At 39.3% G+C, this 14,589-nt stretch overlaps 1 protein-coding gene across 3 annotated transcripts in view; it reads left to right on the top strand.

Annotated features, from left to right (window-relative positions):
- The first annotated feature begins 1,446 nt into the window (after positions 1-1,446).
- SALL3 (spalt like transcription factor 3) overlaps positions 1,447-14,589 on the top strand; it is a 20,634-nt gene continuing 7,491 nt past the window's right edge. For 2 of the 3 annotated variants that reach the window (XM_032180574.1, XM_032180576.1), the window contains exons 1-2: positions 1,447-1,670; positions 7,504-7,611. In XM_032180574.1, coding sequence (XP_032036465.1) covers positions 1,592-1,670; positions 7,504-7,611 — 187 coding nt within the window. In that variant the 5' untranslated portion in view covers positions 1,447-1,591. The remainder of the gene's footprint in view (positions 1,671-7,503; positions 7,612-14,589) is intronic. The other variant, XM_032180575.1, reaches the window with a different exon arrangement.

Below are 14,589 nucleotides of genomic sequence, written 5' to 3'. Positions count from 1 at the left end.
GGCTCCCAAACTTCAAAGTTTATCCGCCCGAAATCGAGAGCGGCCGCGGTGCGCGCACCGCTCCTCGGCACGGAGCGGAGGCATCGAGCGGGGGAGCCGCCGCGCGGGGACGAGGCTGCGGTGGCCGCTGCGAGCGAGGCGAGGAAGGGGAGGGGGGATCGCCCTCGCGACAACAACAGCCACCCCCCACCCCCCAAATCTGGGAGAGGATCGATACTATTCGCTGGAGACCGAGGACTTGCTCGTCGGCGCACACGCGAGACCGCTGTCATTAGCTAGCAGGACACACAACTGAGCTGGGGAGGGGGGGTGAGAAGTGTCACAAAAAGTCATTACAACCTGAGAGAGAGGGGGAGAAAGAAAAAAAAACTTCCTACCAATGGACAACAGGAAGTGACCACCACCACCAACGGGGAGTCTCTGCTTGGAGAAAGAAGCTGCAAGACAAAGAAGGAAGGAGAGGTGAAAGACAAAACTGCCCAAGGTCTTCTGTGTGTGTGCGTGCGTGCGTGCGCTTGCGAGAGGAGAGAACAAAAGTCAGCCGGGAAGGGGAGACGGAGAAACAGAGACGGAAAAGGAGACAGGATGGAAGAGCTAAAGGCGAGCATGTGAAGATTAAGAGAAAAGAAGAGCAGAGCAGCACACACGCACACCGAGAAGAAAGCGGAAAGGAAAGAAGCACACACAAAAGTTTCTTTTCCTCCTGCAAAGAAATTACTCACACGTACACAGAAATCAGATGCTTTGCAGATCAACTTCTGGGGAAAGAGAGACCAGGAGGAGACGAGGAGGCAGAGTGATGTGAAGAAGGAAAAAAAAAAAAAAAAAAAAAAAAAAAGGCGAAGAGATCAGAAGAAAGCGGAGCAAAAGAAACTGAGAGCCGGGGGGAAGAAAGAAAGACAGAAAGGCGAAGATCGTGACCTCTCCCAACAAGTGAACCTTGCACATATGTTGTGTAAAGTGTGTGCAAAACAGAGCCCTCCTGCGTGGTGCGTGTGTGTTTCTCTGCCGCCGCCGCTGCTGCCGCCGCCGCCGCCGCGGTCGGTGCCTCTCGCAGGCGGCGCTGCCGGTGCCGGGGAGCCGCATCATTTGGCGGAGCGAAGCGGCTAATTGCGGAGCCCCGTCCTTCATTTACATATGCAGCCTGAGCCCGCTGGAGCCGCGCCAATCCGCGCTCGCCCCCAGCACCATTAATCGCCATGCATTATTCACCACCGTAATTATCGAGCCCCATGCGCGCTCCGCGCAGCCGCCCCAGCCCGCCGCGCACGCAGCACCGCACCGCGCACACCCCGCCCGGCTGAGCCCCCGCTCGCTCACCCGCTCACTCACTCTCAGTTTGGTTGGTTAGCCTTGCTTTTTTTTTTTTTTTTTTTTTTTTTTTCCTCCTTTTCCTTGGGGTTGGTTGCCTTTTCTGTTGTTGTTTGGTTGGTTTGTTCTGCAACTCGACTTTTATTTGCGAACAGTTATTTCCAGCCCCCACCTCTTCCCCCCCCTCGCCCTTCCCTCGTTCCCAATTCCTCCCCCCTTTCCACCTCCACGTCGCTGATGCCTCTGCAAAAAGCAGAGTCAAGACGGCTCAGTTAGCAGCATGTCTCGTCGAAAGCAAGCGAAACCCCAGCATCTCAAATCGGACGAAGAGCTGCAAGCGGAGGTAGTTTCTGAGCACGGTAAGGGCTCCCGGAGCCTCTTTCTCCCTCTCTCTCTCCTTTTGTGAGTCTGTTTCGGACGGAGATAGGTGGATTTATGGTGATGGTGAACATGGGAGCGCAATTACTCTGCAGCGGGAGAATGGGAATTAGAGCAGCTGGGGAAGAGGCAGCGGAACTGAGAAGTTAGCAGTTTAGCCAAGTTTCTGCAGCCCACCCCCTGACTAACCAGCCCTCCCAGCGGCTCCTTCCCGGCCTCCCGAGCGCTTTTATTACGGCGGGGCTCGGCAGCGGGACTCGGCCCTCCCTCCCCGCTGACCCGGGCCCGGGCAGCTGCAGGAACGGGCACTCCGGAGCAACGCCTGCCTCCTCCTCCTCCCTCTCCCTCGGGCTGTTTTGTACGTCTGCTTTTCTGCTTGTTTTCCTTTAGTTTTTGTTGTTGCTGCCCTTGTGCTTCTCGGTCGCCCTTTTTGCTGTACCTCTTTTATTTTTTTTTCCTTTTTCTCCCCCCTCCACTCCCGCCCCGTGCCGGAGCCATGTTCCCCTCGCCCTCCGGCCGCGAAGTTGGCGGCGGCCGGGGCCGGGCTGCGGGCACGGGGGGCTCCCACGGGCCGGCGGCCGCCGGGGCAGCCCCAGGCGACCGGTGCACAGGGCTCTCTATCGCCCTGGAGGAGGGGGCGGCGTGTTGCTGGGCGGCCCGGCCGGGCTCCCGCCGCCCCCCAGCCGCGGGCAGCCTTCGGGGCACCGGGGGTCCCTCGCTGCGCGGCGGGCGGGGGCCTGCGGGATTGGCGGATTTGGCTTTAATATTTCTGAAGAGCTCGAGCAGCTTTTCACCTTCCCCCCCCTCCCCCCCCCCGAGCCGCCTAGCTCTGCTGCGACCATAATTCTTACTGGGGGTGGGTGACGCGGAGTGCCACCGCCGCCACCGGCCCCTGTCGCGCCGGCCGCAGGAGGTGGGGAAGGGGGATTTTCTCACCCATCCGCCATTCTCCACTCCCTCCCCACACGCAGACACACGCACACTTGCTTTGAAGTATCTGGGCTGCCCAGGCTGCTAGTGAACAAGTGTCTAAAACTGAGCAGATCTGGGCTGTAGTTAGTCCGAATTTCCACCTTGCTGTGTGTTTTTTGTTTGTTTGTTTAGAAGAGGACTGCCTTTTTAAATTTAATTTGATTTAATTTCATTTATATATTTTCTAATTTCCTGCATAGTCCTAGGCATTGCTGCGCTCAAAGGCATGCCACAGCCCATCCTCACTTTCCCTGAGCTAAGTTGAGGGCTTCTACTTAAAAGTTTTTCTTTTCTTCTATGCATGGAAGCTCACTGCTTTCTCAGTTTCTTGCATAACCAAGTGGGAGCCACAGTGCTTTCTGTGTAGGCCCCTTGCTCACTGGTTTATCCCCTCTCCCTCTCTTCAAAAAGAAAGAGGGGGGGGGGGAAAAAGTCATTTTCCTGCTTCAAAACTATAATGACTTCTAAGTTGCATCTGGAGGGAAAGAAAGGCAACGAAGTTGAAGCCTGAGGAGGATTTTGACTATTGTATCTGAACTTTGCAGTCTTGAAGCTTAAGGCAGCATGAATCCACTTCATCAGGTTAAAACATCTGTCAGACTGGCAAATCTTTAAGCCCCATGCTCTTTCCCAGGGTATTTGGGGAACCAGGGAATGAGTTCCACACTGTCCAGGGTAGTTAGGAAGGCACTGCTACCACTGCTTCAGGAAAACCCACTTGGGTATTGACTCTAACAGGAACACAGAGAAATGTTTCCTTCTGTCACACTACAGAAGCAAAGCAATGCACGTTTGATTATTTTTTTTTTATTATTTATTTTTTCTAGGAAACAGTGGTAATGTAAAATAAATTCATATAAGCAAGTGGATGAGAATTATAATTTTATTATGTAAACAAGATTAATTGAGCCTCGTCTCTGTTGGGGTGGGTTCTAGGTTAGAGAATTTATCACTAGTATTATAAACTTTTAAATGCTCCAAATCCATTTCAATACAGAAAAATAAAACACTACTGCTTCATTATGACACTCCTGGTGAGTTAATAAATTGAAAAAAATTGTTAAATTAGGTTTTTGTTTTGTTTTGTGAATCTTATCTATGTAGCCATGTCACCCAAGATTAGAACAAGAGATATGCTAAAAAGAAACGCTTGCATATGGTGGGTAGATTAAGGACAAAGAATCTTTTTGTCATGGAAATGTTTTTTTTTTTTTTTCCCTTTTTTGGGGGGTTTTGTTTTGTTTACTTCATCACATAGAATTTCTCACACTTGGTTTGTTTTGTATTGCCCTCAATGACTACATGATCAAATGAATGGATTTATTTCTGCCGAATGAGAAAGACAGTCTTTCCATCAAAAGGACTACATTGCATCCCAGTGAGGAATTTTAAAGCGTTATTATTGTGGTCCCTGAATAGCACAAAATCGGCTTTCACAGCAGCCCTAAAATGCAACAATGTAAATACTTTTCAGCCTTAGAAGGCTGTTATCAAATTGTGCTGTTTTCTTTTATTAAAACATATTTTAATTAATAGAGTGAAACCCTTCATAGTTAACAATTAACAAGCTAAAGTGGAGCTCTTGGTTTTTCACTCTCCTCTGAGAAATGTGAACAAGGTGGACTCAGCATACACAAGTAGAGGGCTATCTAGTGTACATTAGTGTAATGTAAATCATTTACATGTTATATTATGAAGACTAACGATTGCTATACTGAAAGCAATTTTATAGGCCAGATATAATGAGTGCTCCCAATCTCACAAATTAAAACACTTCTTGTCAAGTCAGTATTTTTCATTTCTATTCACAGCTGTAATCAAGATATTGCTACAGTTCCTGAGCATATTTTGCAACAAGCCAAAAATAGTTTCCACAGTGCAAGAATATTTGTACTTTTTTTTAAAAAGCAAACTGTTTAAGCAGAATTGTTTGATACGTGTAGCTTTTTCATTAATATGGTTGTTATCTTCAATGAGGGGAAGCTGTTGTTAACACAAGATTAAGCAAATGAAGCTTATTATTTATTTAATGAAATCATGTTTAATACCACCTCAAAACAGATTTTATTAAGTGAAGCATTTCAGAATGAATGTTCCATAAACAATCCTTCGAGTGAGGTAACATTCATAATAGCAGAAAGAAGCATGGCAGTTTGGGGAGCAGAATGGCAGATAAACATTAGGCCATATCTTAAGTTGACTGGACCCACCATAACTTTTGTGGTAATGCTATCAAGGAAGTTTAATAATTGTAATATATAATTTTATAGCCAGCCTGGACTACAGTATAATAAAACTGCATTCAGACAGGGCAATGTCATAATAGTGAGAAATTGTTTGAAGTCTGAAGATAATTGGCAATGTCATCAATTACAGATTTACAATCAAAATCCTTTAAAGTTATTTGTTGAAACGGAAATGCTGAAATATATATATTTTTTAATAATTTAGATAGGAAGTGTTAACAAACAACTAGCGATAAAATATTGCTTGAATAATTGCACTGTGGAAGAGTGAACAAATTATATTTCCTAAAAAAAAAAAAAAATAAAATAAAATAAAAACACTGTAAGGTTACTAAAGTAGAAGACATGATGGCAATATTTTTTTAAATAGCAGCAGAAGGATTCAAATGGCTACCCATAGAATACAATAATCTCAGTTTCTTAGTAAATGTAAAGCTGTTCTCAGTAAATTGTAATAGCTGGAATTACATTTCTAATACACTTCTCTAATTCAACAGATTATGATTGAATCAGAATTATAGATACAATGCAAATGCTTTAACTCAGATTAATTTTTATATGAAAACGTGGATATAACATTTCTATCTTTAATGTAGGGATAATAAAAGTTTGCGGGTTTTTTGTGTGTGTATGTGGAATGCTGAGAAATGCTTCTTACAGTGTATAAGTGTGGTTCTAGTAAGGGTGATGAAAAATGATCACTTTGGACTTTTTCATGTGAAGCTACTGGCAAGTATGTATCATTGTTCAGTCTGAGGTGAATGGGATACCTTAAAGCAAACTGTGTAATGACAGTTTTCTAATGTGTTTTTTGCAATCATTTTTTAAACGTTGGACCTATTTGTTTGGTTTTTGTTTTTGTTTCTCTCAACTCTTCAATGCACACAGTATTATCTAAACCAGCATTTCTTTTTCATACTGGTAATGTGGAATCGGTGGTGCAGTTTTGAACAGTTTGTAACTGCACTCTGTATTCTTTTGGAGTATGTACACAGACACACATGCTCCGCCACAGAAATGATAGTCCTCTATGGAACAGACAGCTTCATGTGAGCATGTTTACTCTATCTGCAAATATATAAGATAGAAACACATTTTGGAAGGATGTTCATGCTTTCTTGCATTCATACATTCAAGAATTTATGTTATTCCATATCATTTAGATACTACTGCCTTTAAAACTTGAAAAGTCACAAGCAGCTGTCAGTAAACATGAAACTTAAGTTATTTTTGCAAATGTCTGTTCTAAGGCAACTTCAAGAAAGATTTTTTTGTTGTTGAAAAATAAAAGGCCAAATATTTATTGTAATAAATTGCTCCTTTGATAAGAAAAGGTAATTGAAACTTTATATAAATAGTTCTGGTATTACAATGGAGACTGTAATATTAAAACAACATAATATCTGAATTTATATATATATTTAATATTCTTACTATTTTGATCAGTATTAGCAATAGAATAAAAAATGTAATAATAAGGAAACTAAAACAATAAAGTGGTTTGAGAGTGTGTGTATATATAAATGATGAAGGTAGCCCAAATTGGGTCAGATTTTATCTGGCGCTGATAATGATCTTGAGGAATTCTTATTTCTTCTAAGGTAGACATTAGGACTCTTGGGGAGGAAGGAAGTTTTGAAAGGTATTGGTTTAGATTCTGTGTAATTAAGCTATTAATATGCATACATTTAGCTGTTGATAATTACTTGTCCTTGCCTAAGGAAGAGGAAAAGCTACCATTCAAAAAAATAAAAAATAAAAATGTGTAGCATTATAAAGAAGGAGTGAAAATATCCACATTATTAATGAGTATCAGTGTCATTTCTGAAAAAGAGTTTGAGTCCTGGGAAGATTTTCGGGATATTTTTTCCTTCATTTTATTTGTTGATTACCTAGCCAGGACAAGCATATCTGTTGATACAAGTCCATCATATCTATCAGTCAGGACATGAGTCAATCACTTTTGTTGATAATAAGCCAGGTCTGGCAGGAAATTAATTAGCTGAGTACTGACACTTAGAAAATAAAACAGGCTAAAATCATTCCTTCCGTAACATTGCATTTGTAAAATGACAGTAATTTGCTATAAATTTTTCAGAGGAAGCATGAATAAATACAGTTTCAGCAGCAATTTTTTATCAGTTCATACATTTCAATGTAAAGGGCCAAAAACCTGTTTCCTTTACCTGCTTAAAACAACTAAACACAATGAAAGTTTTCCAGTAAGAGGAAAAAAAATAATAAAAATTTGGGGCAAAATATACTTATAGGAGGTGGTTCAGTTGTCAAGCTGCTGGCCATAGAGTACATTACTTTTTTGTCAAGGGAAACCCCTTGAAATTGGAATAGCCAGAAAAATAATTCTTTAAAAAGATGATAGAGTGCACTTCTGTGATAGTAGACTAAAGAGGGATTTTTTCATATTATCTTGTTGTAGCTAGGGTGCACATAGTGAGCATGCAGTGAACATTTGTTATGGGGTAAGTTAATCTTTAAAAATAAAATAAAAAGACTTTCTACAACTCTTATTGTTAATCTCTAATATTGCTTTTTCCCCTTTTCCAACCCCCTCGCCCCCTAATTTGGACCCTATCAGTGGTTGAAAAAGAAGCAGAAAAAAACCCCGAACTTCTGCCCGAGAGCGAAACATGCCGAAATGGTTGGGAAGGCTGTTCGTCTCCTCCAGGAGCTGCGGCCCGGCCGGGTGGGTGCTCGGGGCTGGGGGCTCGGGGGTGGGTGCTCGGGGGCGGCGGGCGGCTGCTGCCCCGTGCGGGCGCGCAGTGGCTGCTGCAGGCGCGCAGCCCGGAGCCGGGGAGAATGAAGGTGGGGATTGCAGAGTGCCAGAAAGCTTCCCGAGGACTTCTCCCTGAGGGTGGGTAGTTAGAAGTGCTTTGACAAGGCTTGCTGATTTAACCTTTGCCTGCTTTGCCCTGCCAGGGGTGGCCACTAGATGTCAAGCTCATAATACAATTAGTACATCTGTGCAGTTGACCTTGGCAGCACGGCTTACCACTGTTCTGTTAAGTGTTAACACTGAATTTGAGTGTTAACTAGAGATCCCTGTGAGTTTGTTACATGCTGTACAGCTTATCAAATGCTCATCTAGTTCAGCACAAGTGTTTACAGTTCTTAAAGAAGGAAAAAGGTTTCCTTTTGTGAAGCCCAGCATCTTGAGCTGCTTAATTAACCCTGCAGGTGCCACAGTATTTTTGTTTCAGTTAATCAAAACTGATTTACCATTCAGTGTTTCAGGAGATCCGTTCTACCACCACCATTCGATAATTTTATTTTATCATTTTGTTGATGTAATAACATCCCCAAAGCTGGAAATGATGAAAGCTAACGGATTTGTTTAGCTCTCTCTGTGTTTTGCTATCCAGTGCAATACTGCAGTACACAGAATGGCAAATGAGCAAAATGACTGAGCTGCATGATTAGCATTGAATCACTTAGCATTCGTTCTTTCAGGCACTCCTGTACATGAGTAATTTTACTCAAAGGAGTAGTGCCATTGACTCCAGTACTTGTAAATTCAGTTTTGAGATGCTTAACAGATACAGGATTGGGTCTCCACGTTGGCTTCTCTTATTGTGATCCTTCAAACACAACTTCATCAGCATGCCATGGTTGTTCAAAGAGTGGCTGGCTTCATTCTGTAGGGTTTTGGTTAGATCGTTTAAGGTGCAATTAGTAATATATGTTTCAAAATGAGAAAGTTATGCAGAATCTAGTGCTCTGTTTCTTACAGTTTAGTTGTTTGCTATTAAATATCTTTCTTTTATATATATATATATCAGCTATATTAGATATACCAATTATATTTTTTTAGGATTTCCAGTGAAACTTGGTGTGTTCTAAATACACTTAATTCCTACAAACATTAGAACAAATCCTACACACTCTAAAATTAATCCATGCATGCCATGAAAGCCAACTGAATAGCTCTTTATATAATGTTGAAAAACATAGTGCACATCTTATTTAATTCCATATTTTGCACAAATATTCAAAGAAGTTTGTGAAGATCTGTTCCACATCTGTGTACACATAGCAAGGCATCAGTGTTTTAGCTAACTAGAGCTTTATTGCAAAGATCAGAAACTGCAAATGTTTTAAACAGATTACAGTTAGTGTCTGTGCCACAGGTGGCTGTTACTTAACAAATTCTGAGATTTAGGCTGCTGAATAGATCAAACCAAGTGTGCCAGGTCAGTACCATTTCTTACATAGCAAGAGTGCCCTCCACTGTTCAAATCTATAACTAACAGCTTTTGTGGTCTGAGAAAAAGGACAGAAAATTTTTCTATTGAGTCTGGAATTTCTTCTACATTGTTAAACACAGTAGGGGTCTCTATTTGTCTCCTCCTGTTTCACAGCTTGGGCTCAGTATGTGATAATTCATCTTTCTTTATGGGATTCAAAGCTATCATAAAGAGTTAAAAAGAATTAATTTGCAAGAAAATAAACGTGTTCTAACAATTTAAGAAAACTTTCTTTAAAAGCTCTGTCAATTATAAGATATGATAAAGCTAAGGAAAAAGTAATACTGTTCTTCTCAACGATCAGTACTTTGTTATAAAGCTACTGTTTCCAAATGAATATAATTTTGAAAACAAAGTCGTGTTTTTGACTATATTTTCTTACTTTATTTAAATTGGTATAAAATAAGCTTGTTTCTTATGATACTAAGAACAGTAGATTATCATCCTGTCTGTGCTACGTTCAGTTTTATTCATAATATTTCATGCTTAAATACACGAAAAATGCTGTGAGCTTCACTTCGAAACAATTCCTAGATTTGCATGAGATCTTATGTCTTCATAGTTAGCTAATTGTTTTACCTTTAGCCAATCTTAATAAACATTTTCCTGTGAAACCTTCACAGTTTATATGCTGTTTCTCACCTGAAGATTGTGTTTTTTCATCTTGAAAGAAATTCCCACATTTAGAAAAATTAATTCATTTTCTATATGCACCTCTGAGTGACTGAAGCTGAGTTAGAAATAATAGCAGTTCATATAACATTTTTCCGTGCTTTTCTTTTTATTATTGCATGTGATCTAAAAAGTTTCAGAAAATATTTTATTGACATATTTGCTGAACTCCTTTCCATGACACTTCTCCAGTGAGAATAATACAAGAAGGTATAAGCAAGTCGAAATAGATAAAAGCAGAGAAAATGATTATTCTCTTACTTGATTTTATCCAAGTATTTTATGAATTATATGTAATTTGAGACAGGTGATTCAGAGTAACAGATTAGCAAAAACCTGAATTAACAAAGAACATCTGATAGGTGTACAGAATACACCTATTTAATAAAATTCAAAAGGTGCTTTCAAAAGGTAATACTAATAACACTAGAATTGATTTAATTTAACATAATATTAAAAAATACTGTAGCACAGATGAAACAGTGGAGTTAACTGTGGCTTTTTTTTTTTTTTTTTTTTTTTTGACCAAAAGCTGTTGGTCCTGAGAAAGGCGGCATTTACAGTGTATGTTGTTGGAATTAAGCTGACTGCAATGTTTAATTTCAGTAATTTCAGTCCTTGTCACAAAAGTAGATGGCAGTATTTTTGAAGCATCTGCTTATTATATTTTTCCTTGCATACGATGCAAGACTTAGCTCTAACATGGAATAGAAAAATGTGTGCCTGACATAAAAATACAGAACTAGTAAAACCAAGCTTACAAATCCTCTGTGTGTGTATGTAGTCAGCAGCGGAGGCAGTCTTTTCTTAATTATGCATGTAATATTCTGATGGTAGCTGAAGGAACCCTGGCACCCTCTCAGTCCTTTCCCCATTCTCTGCCTTTCTGACTGCGAGAAGGAAGGTCAGTGTCACGCTCCCCACAGCCGCGCATTGCTCCAGCCCAAAGAGCGTTGGGTGGGCACACCTCGTAATGGTGGGAGAGCAAATTCTCCCAGCATCAATCTCTTGTGCCTCCTGCACTGAGTCAGCAGAGCACCTTGATAGCTTCAGATATCACAATCCCAAAGTGACTTTCTCAAAATGCCTTAGGTTGAATTTTTGTAGGCTAATTTTAGGGCCAGACCCCACCGACGCAAACTGGCAGCACTTCACTGGAGCCACTACAGCTCTGTGGTTTAGTTGGTGCCTGCTTAGGAGCTTGCCCTGGGTACATTTTGAGAGATGCTGGCTGCAATTTTTCACCGATTTTCATAGGGTAAGCCTTATGTGCTGTAATTCATCTTGCATGCCATAGCAGCTTCAGATTAGTCTGTTAGCTGTTAGACTGCTAATGAGAAAAAGAAAATAACTGAGAGGTTATTAGTGGCTGAGATCCTGACTGCTTGACAAAACTCCTATTCAACACCTTTTGTGTAAGTAAGAACTGCAAAATTCAGACCCTGTCTATAAGATTAAGCAACTGCTCAATTAATTTCCCCAAAGTCCTTGAAAATTTTTGCTGCACTACATCCTCACTGTAATAATAAAAATAATTATTTCTCTTCAGACAAAAAAAAAAAGTAAGAAATAAAGGGGGAGAAAGAAAGAAAGAAATTCATCAGCACTTAAAGGATCACTTTATAGGATATCAGAATTGAAAGCAAGCTATAAAACATACAGGGAAAAAAAAAATAAAAGGTTCTTTTTTTCCCATAGAATTTATAAGCCAAAGCTAAAAATAAAATCAGTTTTTGGCTTAATATTTTAACAAATTTAAAATTTGTAATAATTTGCAATAATGGTAAAAAATATATATATATATATTACTTTTTGTCATTCATAAAGTAATCAAGTTTTATCAAAGAACAAAAATATCTCTTCATGCAGAGGCATATGCTTTTAAGCCTTATTCCCTGTTGAAGTTGGTGAGCACTTACACTTCAAAAGCAACAATGCAATACAATGCTCCTAAAAGAAGTGTTATAAACTGCATGTGTGACGTACTGGAGTATTGTCCATTTCTCCAATATACATATACATGCATACATAAAATCATTATTTTCAGTCTTGCTTTTTTCCCCCTTGAGCATTTGTTTGGGGCAAGATCACAAAACCTGTTGTTTGCATGACAGATTTGTCATCATCCCATTAATTTCAAACACATTTCAAATGTGAGTAAAGGTTACCCATATGAGTTGTTGGACTGGGCCTGTAGTCTGTCGTTCTGTGGAGCATCTCATCATCCTCAGTGTGCTGCTCCGGGGATGGACCATCACCTACAGAAAAGAAGCTTTTTGTTTGCGCTCATCTGTGTTATTTGCTTGCTTACTGGTACAGAAAGTGGAATATTTGAGAGAGACTTACTTATTTAATTTCTTAAGATATGTCAAAATAACTCATCCCAAGTATTGTTGACATTCGTTGTTTGTCTACTTCAAAATTGATTGGGGTGGCTAACAACTTTCTGGTAGTTTTGTAAAATATTTCTTCAAAAGCAGTCCTTGAACATTTCAAGACAGATGATGAGATAGGTATACTTGGATTTGTCATTTGAAGACTATTCTCTCAGCATTTTTATGACAGAAATCAAGGAAAGGAGGAGTACAAAGTAATATTAAGAAAACAGAGCTGTAAGTCACTGGTTAGCATGGTCATGAGCCAGGCCCCACATTGAAACAATGTAAAGCTTGTGATTAATTTCACTGAGAATAGAATAGACCATTGATTGTATGAGAAATACTTATACTGCTTTATTCCATTTGTACTTTTTTACTTGGCAAGTTATATTTCAAATGTAAAATGTGGCTGCCTTGAGTCTATGTATTAGTTCACTAGACTAGTTAGTATTTTGAAATGTTGAAGAGGTCCATATTAATACCTCTTCACAGTGAGCAACAGTAGTTTAGATTTCTACTGGAAATTTACATATTATACACATTATTTTTGATATCATGAGCCTGACCTCTAATGAAGAAAATAATACCTGATTTAAAATAAGATTTTAAATGTTCATGTTTGGACTTGAGGGTTATTGTACAGTATCTGAAATAATTAACTTATGGGTGTTTGATCAGCTCATTCTGGAACAGTCATATCTGACAGGCTACATTTCCAGATTCCATCACTGATTACTTAAACCTTTTGTGCAAGATTTGTCTAAGCTCTCCTTAAACAGAAAAGTAGCAACATATAAATGAAAAACTAGAGGAGGAACCACACTGTTGGTAGCTTCTTTCAGATTCAATTCTCCTTCGTAACCATGCTTTAATATGTAGCGATGAGGATGATGAAAATAATAATAATAACAATGATAATAATAGGTAGCCTTTCACCAGTCCATCAAGGTTTGGAAATAAGCACTGGAAAAAATGCTCAATGAAAGCCTCAGGAGAAACATGGTCCCTCAGTGCTTGGTCAGTAACACCAGTGTTCAGCAGATTCTGAATAAGGACCACAGAATCAGGCACTACAGCTGTAAAAATGTAAATCTGCAATGTAAATAAAGCTTTGTTTGAGTTGTCTTAGTTCAGATCAACCCTGGAGAGAGGCTCATCGGGTGCCTCATTGGTCTACACTCCACATGCTTTCACTTTGCAAAAGCTGGAGTACATAATGAAAACATGGTTCAGAAGACTGTTTTTTCTCTTACTCATTTTTGTAGGCTTTAGATTTTTCACCTTACACTTTAAGATTCTTGTGGCCAATAATGCTTTCATTCTTTTTTTTTTTTTTTTTTTTTTTTTTTTTTCAGTGAATCATGTCATTTTCTGTGATATTTTTGCAACACAATGTGATAGTTAAATTTATACAGTCATTTACAATAAGGATTAGTCTAGTATTGTCCAGGAACAGCTTTATATTATCACTCTTAACCCAAGCAATGTAATCAGTTCAGTACTTTCTGCAGGAGTCTTAAGTAATATTAAAACACTTTTAATTGCATTTCACCCTCCTTTTCCAAAATGAAGGGGAAAATAAAAAAGAAAGGGAAGGGAAAAATCCAGTACAAGAAGAAATTTCCTTTTTAGTATAATAGAATTTTGTGTAAACAATATTTAAATTAGAAAAAAAAAAAAAAAAAAAAAAAGATAACTTCTCAATAGAAAATGCATGTCTATTTTATTGGCAAGCTACTGAAACTATGTATCCTTAAGACACTGCGTTATATATACATAGTGACATTTTAACAGCTTTTTGAAGGTACAGTTTTGGAAGGTACAGGGAAATAATGTTTGAGATACTCTAGAATGATAGGAAATAGTATTCAGGGCACAGATCTATCACCTTTATCAGACAAAACCACTGTAATCTGTAGGGAGTTTTAACTCAGCAAAGACAGAAAGAACTGACAAGTAATTTTGTCAAAAGTGATTTTATAGTTAACATTCTGTGAAAACCTTGTTTTTAAAAGTAACTGTAATGTCTCAAGAATTATGCTTTGTTTTTTTTTAACTTCTATATTTCTTTTGTAAATGTTTCTGTTATAATTATCAGTTCTGCATTTCTTGGCAACATTATTTTTAGGCATTTTATTTTTTGCCAAGCCTACTCATTGCTATAAATGAAGCTTTGTTTGTATTAAGCATACAATACTGAGAGTATTGTGCCAATCCTGCTCCATCCAAGTAGATAGAAGTTTTGCCATTCATTTCAGTAGAAACGAGATTGGACGCTTTATTTGCTTACTATGCCTATCTTCAATACAAATCAGCTATGTCTTTGCTTCTAGCTATGCTCAACCTCATTACAGCTACGCATTACATTCC

The sequence above is a fragment of the Aythya fuligula genome, chromosome 2 (genome assembly GCF_009819795.1).
Source record: "Aythya fuligula isolate bAytFul2 chromosome 2, bAytFul2.pri, whole genome shotgun sequence".
NCBI classification, from domain to species: domain Eukaryota; kingdom Metazoa; phylum Chordata; class Aves; order Anseriformes; family Anatidae; genus Aythya; species Aythya fuligula.
Note: the sequence above shows the minus strand (reverse complement) of the source record. Positions and strands in the feature narration are given on the sequence as shown.